The 23379-nt window shown below is 37.9% G+C and overlaps 1 protein-coding gene across 1 annotated transcript in view; it reads left to right on the top strand.

The window, feature by feature from the left end:
- Positions 1-22237, top strand: part of ARL8B (ARF like GTPase 8B) — a 55021-nt gene extending 32784 nt beyond the window's left edge. Inside the window, exons 2-7 of the mRNA XM_086366619.1 lie at positions 8494-8574; positions 9913-9986; positions 10619-10712; positions 14194-14261; positions 14574-14644; positions 19714-22237. Of these exons, the coding sequence (XP_086222745.1) occupies positions 8494-8574; positions 9913-9986; positions 10619-10712; positions 14194-14261; positions 14574-14644; positions 19714-19763 (438 nt within the window). The 3' untranslated portion in view covers positions 19764-22237. The remainder of the gene's footprint in view (positions 1-8493; positions 8575-9912; positions 9987-10618; positions 10713-14193; positions 14262-14573; positions 14645-19713) is intronic.
- The last annotated feature ends 1142 nt before the right edge of the window (positions 22238-23379 follow it).

Raw genomic sequence — 23379 nt, 5'->3', positions numbered from 1 at the left:
AGATGGAAAATATTGACATCTAGAGCAGAGTCTCCACAGGGGGCCTGTCCATGCCAGATCCTAAGGATGCTTTTTTATCTTTTTGGCTAGTGTTTTTGAAGAGTGAGAAGCTGTTTTGACTATTGTTGCAAATTTTGTCCTTTTTTGAACGATAGTATTATAAATTTATGATTTTGCTGAAGGTTTTTATTACTTGATTTCCTTCAGAAAAACAACTTAGGAGTTTAGTTTATTTGGAGTTATAGCTCTTTTTCAGAATTTGGGCCATTTGAAGATGAGAGGCCTTAATTGACCATGCCCCTAAGAAACCTGAAAATTTTGTGTGCTACTTAATTTTGTTTGATAACGACTGAAGAGAATCCCTCCATCTTAAAACAAACTAAAGTCAAAACCCACTGGGATTTTGAGAGATGTTATTCTTTGGTTAGTAAGATTTAACTCTCAAATGAAGCTTAAATATGTCCTTTTAAACTGATGTCCTGTGGGAAGGAATTATGTCTGTAGTTGGAAGTAATTCTGGGTTTGCGCTTAAAACTGATAACAAATTACAGTTTTTTTGGAAATTAAGGAAAATTGTCCAAAGATTTCTAAAAAGAAAATGAACATGATATGATCCTTGATATACCGCTGTACTGAATGATTATACCTTTTCTAGCCCCTTAAAAAAAGAGAGCCTCAGATATGACATATGTGTTCACAGTGGAAACTATGAAGTGCTGAGAGAGAAGAGAAGAATATGTATTAAGTGGGATAGTTTTCACCCAGAAGAGGAACTTAGACTTGGGAGAGCACACTGTGTTTAATTCATTTCCCAGCTTATACATAAATATTAAAATATAGAAAATCAGAGTAGATTTAAAAATGCCAATTTCAAAGCCTAGAGGCTTTTCCTTTATATAGAAATGATTAAATATGGATTTTTCTATTAGAAGACATTTGTAAGTCAGTATCCTTTTAGAACATTGAAGGACAGAACTAGATTAGCAGTGATTTGTTCCTGAACTAGTTGTCATAATTTCTTAAGATTGAATCTGTTCATGAGTTTCACTAATATTATAGTAGGAAATTTATTTTTTTAATTCTAGATGTGTCCTAGATATGATACACAAGAAGGTGATATTTGATTATCCTGTTTAAGAGATCTTTCTTTGGAAACAATTTCAAACTTACAGAAAATTTGCAGGAATGAAAGCACTCCAAAAAACAATTATAGACCCTTTGTTGAGGTCAGACATGTCATCTCATTGCTGTAGCCTTCATGTACTGTGTATGTCACCCTGTATAAGGAAGATCTCTGTGTGCCATGCCCATTGTTCCTAGATGTTTACATTTGTATTTTCTGAGTTTAGGAATATTTTCTTACGTGACTAATTTAGTTGCCAACTTTATTGTGTTTTTTAAAAAATGATATCTCATAGATGTTATCTATCACTGTTTTGTCAGTTGACCCAGTAATGTTGTTGATAGTTTTTTTGCTCCCCAGCAGAGGATCCAGTCTAGGGTCAGGTACTGCATTTAGCACCTTCTGTCTAGTCTGAAACATTTTAGAGTTTTGATCTTTTATGACATTGGCATCTTTGAAACTCCTCCTCTCCCCCTGCCTTTTAAATACAACGTTCCTCTGTTTCGGGTCAGTCTGACGTTTGTTCATGATTAGATTTATTTTATGCCTTCTCAGTTGAAATACTTGGATGTTGTGTCCTTATGGTAATACTTCTTAGGGCACATGAAGTCCATTTGAGAAGTCCATGTGAAGTCAAGATTTTATCTTGATTTCTTCATTGTATAATTACTTGTTTTTCCCTCTGCAGCTGATGAGTGGTTTGTGAGGTATACTTTAAGACCGTTTAAGGAATGGAAATACCTTATTCCTCATCAAGATTTTCTCCTAGATCTACCTTTCATTTTAAATAATTCCAGCAAAAGTGGGTTGCCATTCTTTTTTTTTTTTTTAAACTATTGTAGTTTGAAACATAAGAGTAATATTATTAGCAGTAATTTAACTTATTAGTGAAATACAAGAACCAAATAATGATACAAACTAGGAAAATGGGTATTAGTAATGAGTTTTCCAATTGAATTAAACGTTCTTGGAAAAAAAAGTGAATTACTTGTATGTTTATTTGCTTTATCTTACTTGTCAAATGTGTAAATTTTGGCAGTTTAAATGATTTGCGTCATAGTTATGTTGTTTAAAAAGAGAGACGACTGCTCTGCTTAGCATGTGAAAGTAGTTTCTTTTGGCTGAGAGGAGAAATGTAGTCTGAATCTTTTGTTCTTGCTGTTTATCTCATTCTGTCTCTACAAAGTATCTTGATAACTAAAACCTTAAAAAATAAAAAGATTCTTAGAGAAAAACCTGTGAGAGATTTGTCAAAGCAGGCATTTTTCCACTTGTGTTTAAAGTTTATTGAATTGGATCAGACTGCTGCTAAAGAGAAACAGATCAAGCAAAGAGAAGCTTCTCCCATGTTGTTCACAGCTTGATTTCTGCATTTGTTCATTTATGAGAGCAACTGTAAAATCTCATCTGTTGCATCTGGAATCTCTATTTTAAAGCACTGAAATGTATGGGTATTTCACTGTGTTCTCACAAGTGTCAGAGACCATGGTATATGAGCAGCCAGTGCTTGCATGGTGCGTTTCTACCTTAATCTGGTTACAAAGAATAAACACCTTCCCCATTCTTACTGTCTTAGAGTATGGTCAGTGAAGTGTCCTTTCACTAGTACAGGTCCTCTGCCTCATGTTTCTGCCTTCCTGGGGTTAACCATAACCTTGGTTCTTCTCTTTCCTTTTCTTTTTGCCTTACTCATGCGATCCACAGTAATAAATTTAGGTAAGCTTTGTGTACTGGAGTTGACGCAAATAGAACTTTATGGGACAAGGTCTGCTTTTAGCCTTTGGTATACTAATGATTTTGGGGGGAGAAAAAGTCACATTTTTCCTACTCTTGAAGGCATTCATCACTTTCTATATTTTATTCAATTTTAATTTTTTTTAACACCAAGAACATTTTATATTGGGTTATAGCTGATTCACAGTGTTGAGGTCATTTCACTTGAACAGCGAAGGGGGCTTAACTATCCATGTACATGTATCCATTCTCCTCCAAACCCCCTCCAATCCAGGCTGGTACATAACACTGAGGAGAGATCCTTGTGCTGTACAATAGGTCTTTGTTGGCTATCCATTTTAAATGTAGCAGTATATTTTAAATGAGAGGCCTGTGAATAAGCATAAAATAAAAAGCAAAGACATTACTTTGCCGACAAAGGTCCGTCTAGTCAAGGCTGTGGTTTTTCCAGTACTAATGTATTGATGTGAGAGTTGGACCATAAAGAAGGCTGAGCGTCAAAGAATTGATACTTTAGAACTATAGTGTTGGAGAAGACTCCTGAGAGTCCCTTGGACTGCAAAGAGATCAAACCAGTCAACCCTCAAAGTTATCAACCCTGAATATTCATTGGAGGGACTGATGCTTAAGCTGAAGCTCCAGTACTTTGGCCACCTGATGCAAAGAACTGATTCATGGAAAAGACTGATGCTGGGAAAGATTGAAAGCGGGAGGAGAAGGGGACGACAGAGGATCACATGGTTGGATGGCATCACTGACTCGATGGACATGAATTTGAGCAAGCTCTGGGAGTTGGTGATGGTCAGGGCAGCCTGGCGTGCTGCAGTCCGTGGAGTCGTGAAGAGTTAGACACAGCCGAGCAACTGAACTGAATTGAACTGATGAATAAACATAAAACCATAAATGCTAGAGCTGTAAGTGACTTTGGAGATAGTCTTCCAATTTCCTTTTCTTCTAGTAAGATAGCTTAATCCTGAAGGTAAGATGACTTGTGTGTGGTTAGTAATTAGTGTAACTGGTAATAAGATTCCTCGATCTCGAGGGTATTTTACCATCTTATTTTGCTTCAAATTTATTTTGTCCCAGCCAAACAAATTCCAGAGATACAACCTTGTGACTCTAGGTGTGCATAATAGCTGCAGTTTCATCCATTGTCCCAAAATCATTGTGAGTGCCACTCATGATCTTGAATTTGTGTTAAGTGAAGGTCAGTTTATATTTGATATGCTATTTAAGAAGACAGGTATGAAAACATATTTTTATTTCTCTTTACAGATGTTAAAAATAATGTGACTTTGAGCAAATAGCTTAACCTGTCATTGCCTTGGTTTTCTCATCTGAAAAATGAGGATATTTCCACATATTTCATAGGGTTGTTATAAGGATTCAGTAAGTTAATATTGATTAATATTTACTGAGTATTTAGACCAGTGCTTCATGCTATGTAAGTATTTGTTAAAATAAAGAGCATGATACACAATTAAGTAGTATTTTTAAAACATCTACTTGTTTCCTAAATTGCTAGTCTCAGTTTAGTGGCATTTTGACAGCATAGAAATAAATTCTGTTATTTAGAGCACAACTGCCAACTGAGTGGTTTAGTCATTCAACACAAGCTTTGAAAAGTGACAATTAAGATTTGACACTAAGAAAGAAGTAGAAAACGCTTCCAAATCTATAAAGTTGTTGTTCCACAAAATCCATTCATCAAAGCCAACAAATGTTTTTTGAACAATTATGCTGTACTCAGGACGTTTGGAATTAAAAACCCAAAGATACGATTACCTAATTTTCAGCCTTTGCAGGTTATCAGTGGCAGGTGAATGAGGGAAAACTATGGTTAACATCTGCCAGCAGTGAGAAGTCATGGTGAAGAAAGAGATGAACAACTAAGACGGTTCAGGGTCAGCTGAGTATACTGCAGCCCCTACATCATGATCGTAATCATACAATTTTACTGCCAGAAGGGCCTGTGAGGATTATGGAGTTTAGTTTTCTTGTTTTACAATTTGTAAAATGACCCTGAAACACCAAGAACATACTCAGTCATATTCCAAGGATTGTGAAAAGTTAGCCAAGTATGTACTGCACCTTAGAAAGCTTCGTGTGCAAGCTGTTGTAGAAGTTTTGGTACCAAAAAACTTCAGGTTTGATTTCTGCCTGCCTCATTATGTATAGCTTCTTTTCCTAATGATACCAAATAAATGAGGCATTATCTCAGACCTCTCCTCAGATATTAGTTAAAGCCTATTATAATTCACAGTGGCGAACTTTAAGAAAAATAATCAACCACTGTTGAGCAGTGTGACCTTGGGAATTTATTTCCTGTTCCATAAAATGATAATGATTGCCTTCACTTACGTCACACAATTTTTTATAATTGTAAAATGCACAAGATATAAAATTTACCATCTTAACTATTAAGTGTATAATTCAGTACTAATAAGTACATTCACATTTGTTTGTAGCCATCACCACTCTCCATCTGTAGGACCTTTTATTTACCCAGCCTGAAATCCCATACCCACTAAGCATTAACTCCCTGTTTCCACCGCTCTAGCCTTTAGCAACTACCATTCTACTTTCTGTTTTTATGAATTTAACTACTGTAGGTTTCTCATATAAATCGAATCATGAAGTTTTTGTCTCTTTTGTGCCTGGCTTGTTTCACTTAGCACAGTGTCCTCAAGGTTCCTCCATGGTGTAGCATGAATAAGGTTTTAAGGCTGAATAGTATTACATTGTAGGAATAGACCACGCTTTGTTTATCTGTGCATCATCAGATGGACTCTCAGGTAGCTTCCACATTTTGGCTATTGTGAATAATGCTGTGAGCATGGTTATATAAATATCTCAGATTCCTACTTTCAGTTATTTTGGGTATATACTCAGAACTGGAATTGCTGGATCATGTGGCAATTCTATTTTTAGTTTTTTGAGGAACTGCCATATTGTTTTCATTCTCCCACCCCTGACAACTACTGATCTTTTTATTTACTGTTTTCTTTTTTTTCATAATATCATATTGTTGGAATCATGCAGTATGTAGTCTTGCCACATTGGGTCTTTCATGAAATATGCATTTAAGGTTCCTCCATGTTCTTCGTGACTTAGTTGCTCATTTCTTTTTAGTACTGAATAATACTATATTGTCTGGATGTACCAGTCTTATCTGTTCACTTACTGAAGGGCATCTTGGTTGTTTTAGGTTTTAGCAATTATAAACAATGATGCTGTAATCATTTAATGTGTGGATTTTTTTGTGGACTTAAGTATTCAAGCCCTTTTGGTAAATACCAAGGAGTGTGATTGCTGGGTTGTATGGTAAGAATACGTTTGGTTTTGTAAAATACTGTCAGCTGTCTGCCAAAGTAGCTGCACCATTCTGCAAACCTATCAGCAGTGACTGAGAGTTCCTCTTGCTCCACATCCTCATCTGCATTTGATGTTATAAAAAAATACCAGATTTGGGCCACTCTAAATGGTTTGCAGTGGTATCTTATTGTTCTGAATTGCATTTTCATGGTGACATATGATGTGGTGCGTCTTTTCCTGTGCTTCTTTGCCATCTGTGTATCTCCTTTGGTGAGATCTTAGGCTTATATTTTAGTTGGATTGTTTTCATACTGTTGAGTTTTAACAGTTCCATTGTATATTTCCAGTAATAGTCTTTTATCAGGTGTCTTTTGCAAATATTTTTCCCCTACTCTGTGGCTTGTTTTGAGTCTCTTTGACATTGTCTTTTTCAGAGCAGAAGTGTTAATGAAGTTATTAGCTTATTTCCTTTATAGAGCATGCCTTTGATGTTACCTTTGCTCATGTTTTAATCAGGTTATATGTTTTATTCTTTTGTCATGGCTAGTTTTGATATATGTACATTTGATATCACAACTAAATCTTCACATATAAATCATATATGTGAAAGTTCTGAAAATTGTACTGTTTGACAGGTGAAAATAAAATAGTGATTATGGTTATATTAACATTTTTTCTAAAATTAGCCCAAATGCCACTGAACAGTAGGGGAAAAGAAAAAGAAGTAGAACATTTTGGGGGATATGTAGAAGAAATTAGCTTGTGAAATTGGAATTCATTGTGCTCAGTACTTGTAGACATTTTGAAATGAATGTGTGGCTAATAGTTGGCCGATGTTAGGGACTTTAAAATAGTCCCATTTTGTTAAAGAGCCCCGTGTTGATAGAGTTCATATTCCCAAGTCGCAAAATACATAATATATAAAATCAGTATTAATGTGACTCATTAGGTGTACTTCACTAGAGGATATAAAGAATGTTTGAGTGGACAGACATATGTGCTTGGGTGGAGAGACTTGGTTCAATATCAAGAGTTGATAAAAGGCAGGCAGTATTGTAACAGAAATAATTACTTTCTAAAGTTTATTTCAAATGTGAGCAATGAACCACATTTCTAAACATTCCAAATTCTTGATCTTCTATTTAGAATAATATATAGATAAGCTACAGTAATTTGTGTAATCCTAATTTATTTCCAATTGGAAAAAAACAGACTAATGGGAAAGAATTGAGGACTCAGATATAGAACTTCCGCTATATGAAATTTGCCATTTCACGTCAGTCTAGTCAGGAAAGTGTGGATTTATAGATCCATTTGTAAAATGGACCTTTGTTACACTGTGTAATCATAAACATTTAAAAATATAAATAGTATTAGAAGATACTTAATTTTGGTCTCTGACAGGAAGGTTATAAACCAAAAAGAGAATGGAATTGAATAGAATAGAATCCTACATAAAAGGAGGATCATCTTTATGAAAAAACATTTTGTAAGCATTATTAAAAAGCTGACTCAGAAGAGCAACAGTGAATTTTAACAGTATTGTCAATATAATTTCAGTGCTACAAATAGAAAACTCTGACCATTTGCTTCTGATTTACTTCTACCTTGTATACAAAAATGTATGTATAGGTGGAGGAAATTTACATAACAGATTTCTTAAGTAGTTGTACAGTATTTTTCTTAAACTTAAAAATATGTAAAATTTGCATTAGTTTCGAAAGTATCTTTAAAAGGAGAATGTCTATGAATGAAAAAAATGCATCTCTTCAAAATCTATGGCTATCAGGAATATTTTCTTAAGGTTACCATCACTAAAAAATTAGTTACTTGCTTAGAGCCGAAGAATTGATGCTTTTGATCTGTGGTGTTGGAGAAGACTCTTGAGAGTCCCTTGGACTGCAAGGAGATCCAACCAGTCCATTCTAAAGGAGATCAGCCCTGGGTGTTCTTTGGAAGGAATGATGCTAAAGCTGAAACTCCAGTACTTTGGCCACTTTGTGTGAAGAGTTGACTCCTTGGAAAAGACTCTGATGCTGGGAGGGATTGGGGGCAGGAGGAAGAGGGGACGACAGAGGATGGGATGGCTGGATGGCATCACCGACTCGATGGACGTGGGTTTGAGTGAACTCCGGGAGATGGTGGTGGACAGGGAGGCCTGGTGTGCTGCGATTCATGGGGTTGCAAGGAGTCGGACAGGACTGAGCGACTGAACTGAACTGAATATGGGTACAGAAGTAAAGTTGATGTGAAAGGTTGTACAGTGTTGCAGTTTTAATAAGTAACAATTAGTCTAACTTCAAATGTTTTCTTTCATTCAGTCAGGTCAGTTCAGTGAAGATATGATACCTACAGTGGGCTTCAACATGAGAAAAGTAACTAAAGGTAACGTCACAATAAAGGTACGTCAGCTGCTTGCCATACTTGATGTAAATTGTTAGCACATACAAATTAGGAGTTTTTCTGTTTGTTTCTTTTGGTTTTTACATGAGTATTGGCAGTTCTTAATTGGGCATGTTCCAAAAGAGTATAAATTAATTTTTTTCCTTCTTTCTCTAATAGATACAAATGTTTAAGTGTTGAAATGTTAAGTCTCATAAAAAACTTTGCATATGGGTTGGCAAAAGTAATATTTGGGATTTAGATGTTCCTAAGAAATAAAAATCCCATCTTCAGAGTGTTTGGAATGTAATATTGCATGTATTTCATGAATAATTTATGTTGAAAGAGAGTAACTGTTTATAATATTGGTAACTTAGTATTGTATTTATGGTAGCAAATACGGTAACCTAGTTTTCCTTTCTTTACTACTAAGCCCTAAAATTAAAACTATAAAACAGTAAAAAATTAATTAGTTTAACATAATTTTGTTTCTAGAATAAGTTTGATAGGTTTGCATTGTGGACTGTTGGACCAGTTTTTAATTTATTTTTATTATTTTTGACTCCTTTGTTCATGTGGGGAGTTTTGCTTCTACAGCCTGAACCCTTATGGCCGTTTTATCCAGTTCTTGTGGCTCACAGAAGCTGTTTACTAAATTCTTTCTGTAGCTTATCTAATGAAGCTTCTGATGTCTCATGTGTATGTCATTATGCATGTGTCCAGTGTTTGTAGCTAAACTGGAAGCCTTTTGAAGATAAACATCATGACTTAAGACCTTTACATAGCCCTACAGAGTAGCCATAATGGTGAAATGACTGTAGTCGGTGGCTTTCATATGGATAAAATAATTTTATATAAGAAAAGCACCTAGGTAGGAATATTTTCTATGTTATATACGGAATAATTGAAAATGATTACATTCTAATATATATACCCCATCAGACAATTAAACTCTAATAGATTCTGAATGAAGTGTTTTTTTTTCTCTTGGACTTCAAATGTGGATGGTGCATGATCATGCAGATTCTAAGAGTACTATTTTTTAAAGAATAGGTTTTCAGTATTGGAAATCTATTGGTTAACAGGCAAAGAAAGTATTGCCCCAATATGAAATCTTTGCCACGCAGCACATATTAGATCTAACGTAAACATATTAAATATGGACTTCAAGTTCAGAAATGGCCCCAAGAACTTCCACGTCAAGAGCTTGTTTGAGCTCAGTTTTTTCCAAAGCAGTTTGGCTCTCACATTGTGGAGCTGAGCATATCTGCTTCATTTTTTCTCTTCTATCTGCAGCTTTTTTCTTCACTGTGTTATTTGAAATATTGTTATTAAGATTTGTCTATCTTGATTTGAAGATTTGGGACATAGGAGGACAACCCCGCTTCCGGAGCATGTGGGAACGGTACTGCAGAGGAGTCAATGCTATTGTGTAAGGTGCCTCCCTTCCATCCTGACCCCCTGGTCCCCCATCTCCCCTTATAGTCAGTTTAGGTTTCAAGGGAATAAGTCATTTTTCATACTTTTAAAGGCTTAATTTTAATTTCTGGCAGTAAAATCTTTTTTAGGTATTTTCTTAGTATAATTTCCCATTAACATCAGACTTTAAAAAGTAATCATCAAATGACACTTTTTTTTTTCTCTATGTTGCTAAGAGCTAATGGATATACATACATGTTTTACTGTCATGTCTTAGCCCCCTAAAGAATAGTCTGTTTCTCTGCTTATTTTATTGATGTGTAGTTGCTTAACAGTATTAGTTTCAGGTGTACAGCATAGTGATTCAGTATTTTTGCAAGTTATATTCCATTATGGGTTATTGAAAGATAATAGGTATAATTTCCTGTGCTATATAATATATCCTTGAAGGTTATCTAATTCTGTATATAGTAGTTTGTATCTTTAGGACAGTCTTAAGTATTTTGGGGTGATAGCCTTTTAAAATCTAGGACTTAATTTTGATCAACAGTTTCAGTAGTATAAATTAAGAAAATTAAAAATTTGTTCATTGTGATCATTAAAGAATATGGTGGAGGCATTTTGAGATCACTTTTTTTTTTTAAGTTACATGATAGATGCTGCAGATCGTGAAAAGATAGAAGCCTCTCGAAATGAACTACATAATCTTCTAGATAAACCACAGTTACAAGGAATTCCAGTAAGTATGGTTAATTTCACATTATATGATTATAATATTTGTAGTTATATTATTAAAAGTTTAATTATGCATTTTTGTTAATTATGTTTGAAATCAGTAGAGTGTCTTATTTGTTTTAAAGTCTGGAAAGCTTATATTTACTGAGTATCCATCATATGCTGGGCAGTGTGCTATTTAGTCATTTCTTAACAAGCTGTTCAGTGAACTGTATGTAGTAGAAGCAGTGGTTAGTCCTGGGGAAGTAGTAGTGAACAGAAGTAGATAGAAACATGCTTCCTGCCGTCATGGAGCTTATGGTTTAGTAGGAAACTAGGTAGATGATATGAAAATGGCTTGAATAATGCAGCTCTGATAAGTGCTATGAAGGAGAGATTCAAGGGGCTTATGGAGTTGTAAGTTACAGGGCAGATTTGATACAGTTTGAGAGAAGAAGGAAAGATTCCCCAAGAAGTGCTACTTGAGCTGAGGTGTGAGGGATGTGTAGGCATGTGAGGGATGTGACAGTTGGAGGAAAAGAGAGTTGCAGGCAGAGGCTCTTAGGCAGGAGGAAGTGGGGTTTGCGAGGAGGCTGGTGTCTCTAGAGCGCTGAGCAGAGTGGGCGGGAAGAGCATTGTGAGCCTGTGACAGCAAGGGTACTTCAGGAGGCTGTGCTGGGTGGGACTGGGTGTTTGAAATGCTCAGACTTACCTAAATCATTCTTACTTCAGTTTAAAAAATGGATTGCACGGGGACTATTCCCACCTGGTGCTATGGTAAAGAACTCACCTGCCAGTGCAGAAGACGTAGGAGACACGCGGGTTCGATCCCTGGGTTGAGAAGATCCCCTGGAGAAGGGCATGGCTACCCTTTCCAGTATTCGTGCCTGGAGAATCCCTTGGACAGAGGAGCTTGGCGGGCTACAGTCCATGGAGTGGCAAAGAGTCAGACACAACTGAAGCAGCTTAGCATAAGGAGGACAGTTTTAGGAAGCTATTGAAACAGTTTTCAAGTTCAAGACAGTTTTGAACTTGTCTTGGCAAAATAGAGTACCATGGATTGGGGTGGTCATAGACAAGGTTATGAGAAGGAAATAAATGTGGAGGCTGTTTAGGAAGACAGTCCACCAGACTTAGCAGGGAAGATAAACAGGATAATTCCTAGTTCCTGGCTAATATGGTTAGATGGGAGGTGGTGCCATTTGTTGAGTGAAAAAATGCTGGAAAAGGCCTAGGCTTTACCCTCATGACAAGGTCATGAGTGTCAGATCTCTGAAGTGTGTTATCTCAGTTAATCTTCACAGTGTACTGAGGTTGATGGTGTGATCCCTCCTGGTAACAGTTGTTACTTGCTCAGGATCACATGGCGACTAGTGTATTGCACAGCCAGGTTTGAATCTGTTTATTTCTGACTTCAAGGCCTGTCCTTTTCCTTCTGTATTAACTAGTTCTGCATGTTGTTGTTCAGTTGCCTAGTCATGTCCGACTCTTTGTGACCCCATGAACTGCAGCATGCCAGGCCTCTCTGTCCCTCACCATCTCCTGAAGTTTGCTCAAATTCATATTCTTTGCATTGGTGATGCCATCCAGCCATCTCATCCTCTAACACCCTCTTTTCCCTCTGCCCTCAATCTTTCCCAGCATCAGGGACTTTTCCAGTGAGTCAGCTGTTCGCATCAGATGACCAAAATATTGCATACCATAAGTAAAAAAAATCTTGTTCCCCATGAGAGTTCTTAGTAGCAAACAGTAGAAAGCTGTTTAAGTAGAGAGGAATTCATTGAAACAATATTGGGTAGTTTACAGAGTCTTGAGAAGGCTTCCCATAACCGTGTTGAGAAAACACACTGGAACAAGGGAAGGCTGAGCAGCTGCTAGGACCACATCCAGATTGACATCATACAGTAAGTCTGGTGACCCCACGCAGTTGGTGAACACCAGACACAATCACTCCAGTTGGAAGAGCATTTAGTTGATGCCCCTTCTGTAGCAGAATGGGTTCAATATTCCTGCTTTCTTGTAAAACTGGCTCTGCATTCAGAGTTTTGGTTGATCGTAGATTATATGTCCATTCTCTAGCAGAAAAGAAGGCTGGAAAAGAAAGTATCTATAGAAGCAATAGCTTTATTGGGAGGGAGAGTCATAACGTGGAAGATTTCTTTGTTTGTTTTTTTTTTTGAAAGACTTTCTTAAATGTAGGAAGAGGACTAAGATGCCAGGCAATCCCAAAACTGAGAACTGATCACAAATGACCGGGATGTATTTTTTTTTCAACTCACATAGATCCAGGTTGAGAACCTGAGGTGACTTAGTAAGACTAGTGAAAGTGTTAGTCACTCAGTCGTGTCTGACTCTGTGACCCCATGGACTGTAGTCGTGAGGCTCCTCTGTCCACAGGATTCTGTAGGCCAGAATACTGGAGTGGGTTGCCATTCCCTTCTCCAGTGGATCTTCCCAACACAGGGATCAAAACCTGGTACTTGCATTGCAGATGGATTCTTTACCTTCTGAGCCACCAGAGTTTGGAAAGGGGTAAGAATGGGAGAAGGGAGGACAGGCTGCCCAAGGGTGCTGAGATTTGGCTTTTGGCTCTCTGACCCCTACGATTTCAGCATTCTTTCAAGAGCTCTTGGTGCTCCTTGCACTCTGTGCATCTTTTCTTGGCTCTTTCTTCTTTGTGAGAAAAAGAGTCTAGGGCCTGTGAGTAGAATCAGTCACAGTATCTGGAGTTGAGGGTGGGAGTGGGACTTGTATTAAGTGAAAGAACATAGGTTTGACACGTGTTTGACGAGGCGACAAGGTAGCCATGGTGTGCACTCTCCTAGGCTTGGTCAAAGATACAAGTTCTTGGAGAACATTGACTCAGAGTAAGGATGTTATCAAATACATTATGTGTACTCATAGTTTTTGCTTTTTGTAAGGCAGAAAGCAGATACCTGGGAAAGACAGATGGTTTTGGAATGCCCCTCTCCACTTTCCTCTTTTTGCAAAGCACATCTAGTAATCACATGACACATTTGTTCTCAGAGTTGATGGCTACTGTATTTATCCTGGTTCCCAAACTTACCTATTGTCTTAATATTTATACATGATATTTTATAGGATGGATATAGAATTTTAAAGTCTTATTTACATGTTTACTGTTAGATTAATGCCTAACAGGTAATAGTGGTTGAAAATCATGCCTCTACCCTTGGCAGTTAAGATCATATTCACATTTTGGTGAAGATTTGTTAAGAAATAACAGAATGCATACCATAGACTTAGAATATCTTAAATAGAAGTTGGTAGCCACGTATTGAATTAGACATCTGCGTGGCATTAATAGAAGTTAGAGTAAATGCTTATTTGAATTACAAAGTGAATGAGATAGGCCAGTGGTCATGTAAATATGCTTTTAATACTGTGGCATGCAGTAACCTCCTAATTTTACTGTGGACACATGTGAATATGCTTCTGTGACATTTTCTTACATAAAATTTACTCAGTGACTTTTCTTTTTAAAGGTGCTAGTACTTGGAAACAAGAGAGATCTTCCTAATGCCTTGGATGAGAAACAGCTAATTGAAAAAATGTATGTCTTAAGAATGAATGATGGTTTTTTTTTCGTTTTTTTTTTGTTTTTTAATTGGTTCTATTTTGCCCACAAAATGTACTATTTTTTTGTTTTGTTTAGCCTTGCTCCATTATTTAGTAATGATCATAGCCCTGTTTTGGGGTAGATAAACTTGACATACTAGAGAAGTAAACCCGTAAAATTTTATTAGTAATAACATAATTTCTTCAGTATAATAATTTAAAAGAACAAGTAGTATTGAGCATAGAGAGACAAGATGACAATTGTTTTAAAAGCCCAGACTTACTTTCCTAATTCTGCTTCTTACAGGAATCTGTCTGCTATTCAGGATAGAGAAATTTGCTGCTATTCAATTTCTTGCAAAGAAAAGGATAATATAGGTAAGAAATGACGGATATTTGTGGAGAAGTTGATATCAGTAGAAGGGATGTCTCTTTCTTTTTACTGTTTATTACCTTTATTTCTGTTTACTTGATTTCTCCTATAAAGTACTATTGCTTTTGCCTCAGGAAAAAGAGTAGACATTATACTTTTTAGCAACAAATACAGTATCCTGACTCTCCTCTGTGCTATTTAAAGAAGTAAATGCAATAAAGACATGAGATTAATTATGTGCTATCAGCTTATTGCATTTTTGCAGAGCTAGTGTCTTAACTGTGCTTCATAACAGAATGACATTCTTGAAATAAGACTTAACAGAAGTTGGTTTATAGACACTGTAAGGATTTTACATTTATCAAACCAGTATATTACTGCAGTATGTTAGCACTCGCAACTATAAGCCAAAAATAACCCTTTACCTACTTAATATTCTGTATTAATTTCCTAGGACTGCAAAGTACTACAAACGGGGTGGCTTAGAAACAGCAGAAATTCGTTCTCTAAGGTTGAGGAGGGTAGAAGTTTGGTATCAATGTCAGCAGGGCTGTGCTCTCTATGATGGCTCTAGGGGAGGATCTTTCCCTGCCTTTCCCTGCCGTGGGGCTGCCAGCAGTCTTTGACCCTCCTTGATTGTAGCTTTGTATCTCCACCCTCTTCCTCTGGCTTCAACATGGCTTTCTCCTCTGTGTGTATGTCTGAGGGTCTATTTTCTCTTCTTACAAGGACAGATGTTACTGCACTAGGGGCCAACCCTAATCCAGAATTACCTCATCCTGTGTCTGCAAAGACCGAATTTCCAAATAAATTCTGAGGTTCTGGGTGGATGTGAATTTTTAGTGGTCACCATTCAATCCAGTACAGTATCCGTAAAGAATAAATACGTCTGACTCAACTTCAGTCTCTTAATTTGGTGAGGTATTATTTAATTAAAGTGTATTGGCATGGAGAAGATCAGAAAGTTAAAAAAAGAAAAGAAAGAGAAGTGTTTGACAAGATGAAAGGCTTTTCTGTATTAGCTGCTCAAGTGAAAAGACCCGTAACAGTGCAATAAAAAATACTCCCTAGTAAAAGATAACTTTGTCACAAAAGCTTCTCAAGCCATCTTGTCTGGCATGACAGACTCCACTGAAGTGTGAAAGGAGAGTTTGATGCCTGTGCCTTGAAGCAGATGGGTAGGAACCTAGGGATTTTCATGGCTCCTCACTTCTCCCAGTTGGTGGTCACTGGTGAAAAATTTTCTCTCAGTGGGTCACTATAGAAAAAGAGGCTCTCCATCAGGGCTGCTTTGTGACTAGAAATAGCGTGGGCTTTGGAGTAAGGCAGCCTCAGCGTGGAACACCTGGTCCTGAGTTCCTTTCTCATTGGCCTTGGACAGAGCACTTAAACTCCCAGATTTCTGCATTGTACTCATCTGTAAAATGGGGATGGTGGCAGCAACTTCAAAACTCTCTTGCAGGAGTGAGTAAAAAAATGAATTGCAGTGTTTAACTTGTGGGGGACATCACAGGAGTATATTCGTTTTCTCTTGCTGCTGTCAGTCAGAAGCCTGTCACTGACCTTACTGAGCTAAAGTCTAGGACTAAAGTTACAGGCGAGCTCCTTCTGGAGACTGTAGAGGGAAGAATCCATTTCTTGGCCCTTTTCCTCTTCTAGAGAGTGCCTGCTGTCTTGGCTCATGGCTCCATCCCCATCTTCAAATTCTCTCTCGCTCACCATTCTTCCATAGTCATTTCATCAATTAAAAAAGTATATCAGAATAAAATGTAATAAATCAATAATGCCAAAACAGTGTGTTTAAAAGGTTTTTTGACACTTTTTCTTTAGCCTTTATTCAATATGTATTGTTTCTCCCTGTACCTAACTTTTTTTTCCAGTCATTTCCAGTCTGTATCTCAGCTCCTGCCCTTTTCCCCTCAGACCTGCTCTAATTCGCTTATAGTAATGATGGTTTTTGTCACTGATTCTGGGCTTCCTTTAAAGATCACCCAGAGCAGTCTGAGCCCACTACATTGCTGATGGACACAAACTCTCCTCTATTAATTACATAGAATAAGTGACTTGTTATTTTGGGATCATCTAGCTCATTTGAGAACAGACTGTTCAGCAATTAGGGTTACTTCAAGTTTATTTAAAATGTTTTTCCTATATTGAGGGGAACTCTTTTTAAGTTTTAAGCTGTGCCCCCAAGAGAGCATTTACTTACACAGCAGAGGTTTTCACGGAGGGATTATTTTTCTCCCAGAGACATTTGGCATTTTTTCCCCCTGGAAACTCTTTCAGTTGTCTTAGGAGGAGAATGATGCTGGCATCTAGTGGGTGGAGACCATAGTGGCCTTAAACATCCTCTCGCCTCCAGAGCTGAGAAATGTTCGGCCTAAAATGTCAGTAGTGGCAAGATTGAGAAACCCCGTTCTATACTAACCAGGATTTTTGGTACGTTGTGCTATTCTGTAAATCCATTACTCCCTTAAAACCCTTATTTTCTGCTGTGACAAACTAGTCAGATACTTTGCTCATTTATGAAGGAAACGCAGGAGAACTGATGAGACCTTCTTAATGCTTTTTAAGCCTAATCTTCACAGTTTACTTCAGAGCTCCATGGTCACCAGGTTTGTGATCGTAGAACTCCTGGTTCACTTCATGTTATTATCAAGCTCAAGGAAACTGATCCACTGTTAACTAGATTCAAAATTAGTTTGTAAAGCCTATTTATTTGGAGCGAGAAGTGCAACAGCCAAGTCAGGCTTCTTGAGTGAAAAATCTCAGAATACTCTCCTTAATTTCAGCTTTTGTAATATATTTTAGTACCAAATTTATGAATTTTCTAAATTGCTCCCTAAAGTATTCATTGCACATGGGTTGGGTTGTGTGTTACACTTGCAGCTTTCTAATGGGGAGCATGAGGTCCCTTAGTTTCATTAGTAATATGTCCTCAACCTACGCATCAAGTGAAGTCGCTCGCTTGACTCTTTTTGACCCCGTGGACTATAACCTACCAGGTCCTCCCTCCATGGGATTCTCCAGGCAAGAAGAATACTGGAGTGGGTTGCCATTTCCTTCTCCAGGGGATCTTCCAGACCCAGGGATCGAACCCGGGTTTCCCGCATTGCGGGCAGCTCTTTAACCTCTGAGCCATCAGGGAAGCCCTACGCATAGGGTAGATTATTTCAGGGAAGATGGTCTTTTTGAAGATGGTTGATACTTGTGGCCTTATCATAGAGGTAACTACTCCTTCATCTGAATATCTTACTTTTTGCCTTTTAGTCTGGTCTTAAGGATTCATCTGTCTTTAGGGTGTGACTTAAGTCCAGTGTCCATAGGTTGGTTGGTTGGTTTTTACCATGTGTTTCTTAAATACTTAAACCTTGTCATTTCACTTTCACATTTCCCTTTGCCTCCTTTCAGTTCTAGTGATTGTGGCTTTGCTCATATCACACACTGCTGTCCTCCTTTTGAAGTGCAAATGACCTGCTTCAACATTATTTCCCCAACTCTGAACAGGTTGTGTCTGTTCACATCTCAGCTCTAGGCTCTTCTTTATATACAGTGTTTGGCTTACAGTTTCTGTAATGAATGTTAGCTGGAAAATTGGGAGATTGAATATTTTCCAGGCTTGGAGAAGAGAGTGCTGCTTCTAGTAGATGCTTGGGTATCCTTTATGCGGGTAACACATTTTAAAGAACTCAAGGGATAGTAATTCAGTGTTTTGATTTAGCTGCCTTCTGTCAAAAGTGCTTTTCCTGCCTATTCTCAGCCACTGTAGCTTCAGTTGCCACCTCCACAGTGGTATCTCCATTTCTTCCTCAGATCTGTACAGCTGAAACTACCTGCTGAACGTCTCCATGTGTTAACCTTCTGTACCTCAAACCTCATGTGCTCACTGCCAAATCCTTTGTCTTTTTCTTTCCCAAATCTGTTCTTCCTTTAGCCACTGGGTTAGTCAGCAGCTGCATGATAAACACACTTATTCAGGCGAAAAGATTATTTCTCACCCACTGCATTTGGTCAGTCCTGTTAGTTCTGTATTTTAAATATGCTTCCCATTTTATTCCTCTGTTCTTACAACACCCGATGTGCTTCAGGCCTTTGTCCCTTTGCTGTTCGTGTTGTGAATGATCAGTCTCTATACCAGCAGCCCTCCCAGGTGCCCTCCTCTGTTGCCATTGTTGAACTTGCTACAGTGAACTTACAGTTTACAATAAACAGTATAGCTTTCCTGCTTAAAATTCTCCAATGACTTCCTATTGACTTGAGAATAAAATCCCAACTTCCGAGCCTCTTAGAATGGCGCATAAGGGTATCTGGCTCTCTCTAGGCCTGTGGTGCTCAACTGAAGACAGCTGTGCTCCACAGGGGCTGTTTGGAGATCCCTGGAGACATGACTTGTTTTCACAGCTGAGGGTGGGGGTGGTGATAATGGCATCCTATGGTCGGGGTTATAGATGTTGCAAAATATTCTACTATACACAGGAAAGACTCTCCCCTCCATCTTCCTAGCAAAGAATATTCAGCCCCCAACGTCAGGGTGAGCTTGAGAACCTCTGCTCTAGCCTTAGCAGTGAGCGGCATCCCTTCCCCATCCCTGCGCTTCAACCACCTATCACTTGTCATCCATCCAGAGCTCAACATTTTGTTTATTCTTTTGCGCTTTCTTATGCCTGGAATTCTGTGAGGGCCATCCTCCAAACCCAAATGATACTTGGAAAGTAGAGAGGGGTTCTCCCATCTCTTTGGATTCCTGGAACTTCACATACAATACCTGATCTTACAGGCAATCATTAAACTTTTGAATGAATAAAGAAAGGCACATGCTGTTCTGTACACAATTTAACTTTTAAACTGGAGACTGTTCAGTTCTTCGTGTTTCCAGATTAACCTCTCAAAGGTCAGGTAATGAAGAAGAGTAGTACAGATACAGATATCTATGTATTATAGTAGTAGAGAGGCAGAAAAGAAGAGGGCGGGCCTGACATGCTTTGAAATAGCCGCATTTTAAATATTATCTCTGATATCTCGTTTCTTCACTTTGATGTCTTAACATCTTCACTTTTTTTCCCTCCATCTTTAGATATCACACTTCAGTGGCTTATTCAACATTCAAAATCTAGAAGAAGCTGAAGCATCTCCTGAAGTCTTCCAGTCCTTCCTGGCTCTAATCCTAGAATTATTGTCCGTTCCTCTGAAGTACTTCCCAGAATACGGTCCTTCCTAAACCCAAGAAATTGCCTTTTTCAGAGTTTATTTCTCATGTGCACTGCTGAAGATGTGTATCCCTAATCCATCATAAAGAATCAGCTAGAGTTGTCATGATAAAGTCAACACACACAAAAAGACTTCCTATACATACTTGTCTTTAACAGTGTGTAGAGCTTTTTTTTTTAAACAAAACAAAACACACTTTTGACCATCTTAAATCAAGAAAAATTGCATACTTCTGTTCTGGTCTTTCTGGGCCAGGTTTTTCTATTGGTTTTCGGTAAACGTCTATCTATGATATTTCATTATAGAGTCCAGTAGCTTAATACTGATACTGACTTGATACAGCATGACGTTTCTAGTGCCACACACAGTATTTAGCAAACCTTTAGCCTGACTCCTGTGGGATAGAAACATGATGTTTATATATCTCACAAATGCATGTGAAATGTATAATTACACCTTAGGAATTTAAAAAAAATGGTCTGCAAAGAGTGAACAGAGGCACCAGATGAATGTTGTTATTGGTTCTTTACACTGGGAAGATCTTAGGCAATGAATTTTAAACACATTCTGCTCTGTGAGAATTCTTCATCTCCAGAAGGCAGTTGGGGGTACGGGAGGAACTGAGGCATGCTGTTTTGTATCTGTCCAGATCATTACTTCTATATTTTTTCTCCTTTTTTTTTTTCCTGGTTCAACACACTTTTTTAAGGGGTTGGGAATTGAAGATTTTCTCAAAAGCTTTCATGAATTTAGAGCATTCCAGCCAATATAATAAAACGTGTTAAGAATGTCAGACTGTTCACACACCTGTTTGTTCTTTCTCTGTCCAGTTATTAAACCAGTGTTGCTGCATGACACTCTAATTCTTGACTTTTTATATCCAGTCGTAAAGTTGACTTTCAGCACAATAGATACTTAGAGACAAATAAAAAGTCTTATTTTTCTCTCTTACCGATACAAGCTTTGGCACTGTTTTGTCTGGTGCCATTGGACATCCTGATTATTGTGACAACTCTAGACCTGCCTGCTTTCTCTGATGTAATCATGCCCAGTGTCCGCAGGTTATTGAATAATCACACAGAGAGTGGAGGAACCAATGCTGTCTATTGTTTGCTTCTATGCTACGGAGATGTGTACAGATTTCCACGAACATGTTTTGTAGCTTAGTTATCTCCATACACATAAAGGGACATATGAAAACTGGATCACTTGTAAATCGTTACTTACATAGCCCACTGTAGTAGCTAAAAGTCTGTGGTACACCTGCTTATGTGTTGCCTCACACTGTGTGTGATTTTGTTTCCTTTGTTAAGCAGCACTCATGTAGACAGTGCATTTCCAAACGTGTTGAGCACTCAAAGTGCAGTCAACCGTAAGTTCTTTTAATGATACCAGTTTTAATTTATAGACTGCCATGGCCTTAAAAATATTCTGTACAAAATACTGCACCGTGTTGCACAGACACTACTTGCTTTCCTCCACTCACATTTTTATGAGTAGAACCTCAGCTTTTAAAATTCTGTTCTTACTCTGATGCATGTTGCATACTTCCCTGATGGGATGGATGGTTCTGTAAACAAAGGGATATGTAAACTTGCTACTATGTATCAACACCATTAACGGTCACTGTGAACCATTACAAAGAATGTGGCAACTTGCTTGTGCCTGAAAGGAGGAACCAGAACTAGAATGTGTGACTTTGCGGGGACCGCATAGGTTCGTTTAATTGACCTACAGCTAAACCGTAATGTGTTTGTGTGTCTCTTCATTGCTTCCAGCGTTTCAAGACATCCAGACACTACTACCAACATTTTCCTGTGCACTAACTTCTGCATGTGAAACTTAACAGTTACTGAACTTTGTAAATACGTGAATTTTTTTAATTTAGGTGGATGCATTTTTTTTGTCTGTTTACTGCTCTTCTCAGCTTTATTCAATAAACTTGCATTTTGAGGGTTGTATTGACAGTTTGAACTTAAAATATGCATCATGATGGAAGGTGCTGACACATTGGAAAGGGGTTGGAAAGATACCATGAACACAGTCTGTAGAACATGTGCTAGAAAGAAATCAACTCAGCTGTCAAAGAAGTGGGTCTGTGGGGCAGTTAAAATTGAAATAAGCACTTAAATATTCACAGGACTGACATTGCGACTTGTGGGGTGGAGGCAATGATATTGCTTGTAATGGGCTTCCCTGATGGCTCAGTGGTACAGAATCCACTCCCAATGCGGAGACTTAGGTTTGATCCCTAAGTCGAGAAGATCTTGTAAACTGTCATAATACACCAAATTTAGGACTTTTTGAAAATAAGTGGCAAGAGCTAGTTAAGCATTTTGTAATCCAGTTTTTAAAATCATAACAAAACTATTAATAAACTGAAATTGCAAGACATGTCTCCTTACTGACTTCAGTTCCAGAATGAAAAGATTTAAAAGTATCAAACGTGGTTTTCCCAGAGGGGCACACTTCTAAAGTAAAACATTTGATCTGTTTTGTTTCGTATGTTATCTTTCACACTGTGAAAGTGAACATTTATTCCATCAAAGCTATTGGGGAAATGATCTTATGTATTTTTTCAGAGAAGTTCAACTTGGCTTTTCTTCCATATCCACACTGTCACTCTGTACAACCATACAGTGTTGGTCAGTGACATGTGTGTTTTTACATTTCTAGGATAGAAGTAACTGGGCATCAGGTTTAAGTTTTTTATTGAATTGGTGGAACCATATAGTCAAGCTACCAATTTGGTCCTCAGCAGCTTCCTACTAAAGTAGTATTTTGAAGGAGGCATGTTTTAGGAGCAGGGTGGGGAGAGGATATAAATTTAGCTTACTTTACCCTCAGTTCTAAGTCTATGTTTACTTTCAAAAGTTGAGACTTCTAAAATTAGTCCCTTTGATTCTGTCAAGTAAATTGCATGAATTGGACTGTGTCTGCTTTTGGTGTTTATTGTTTTTGACTAAGGAACTAATTGCCTTGTGTACTCTTTTCCTGTAGGATCCAGTTACACTGAAATGTTGATTTGATATTATAATTCAACCTTTCCAGGGAATGGAGGATTGAGAACTGGAGTGTTAATTTTACTGTAGCTGGAACCCTATCTGTAACATCCAGTTGGCTGAATGTGTGTGCATGTGTGCTAAGTCGCTTCAGTTGTGTCCAACTCTGCTATCCTATGGACTGTAGCCCACCAGGCTCCTCTGTCCATGGGATTCTGCACGCAAGAATACTGCAGTGGGTTGTCTTGCCCTCCTCCAGGGGGTCTTCCAGATCCAGAAGATCCACATCTGTTAGGTCTACCTGCATTGGCAGGTGGGTTCTTTACCACCAGGGCTCCCTGGGAAGCCCAGTTGGCCGAATGCTTTTCTCTAGAAATGTGTCGTTGGGGGAACCACTATGTTCAGAATGTGAAATATTTTAATTTTGTTCCAAACTTTAAAGGTTGTACAGTCAGCAACATATACATCAGTGAAGATACTTGAAAAGGAAGACAGTTAAAGCAAACACTAGGCTTGCCTGATTTCCCTTC

This window comes from Bos grunniens, chromosome 22, assembly GCF_055505025.1.
Source record: "Bos grunniens cultivar Pamir isolate PY7600 chromosome 22, Bosgru_T2T1.0, whole genome shotgun sequence".
NCBI lineage: Eukaryota > Metazoa > Chordata > Mammalia > Artiodactyla > Bovidae > Bos > Bos grunniens.
This window is presented reverse-complemented; position numbering and strand designations above follow the sequence as displayed.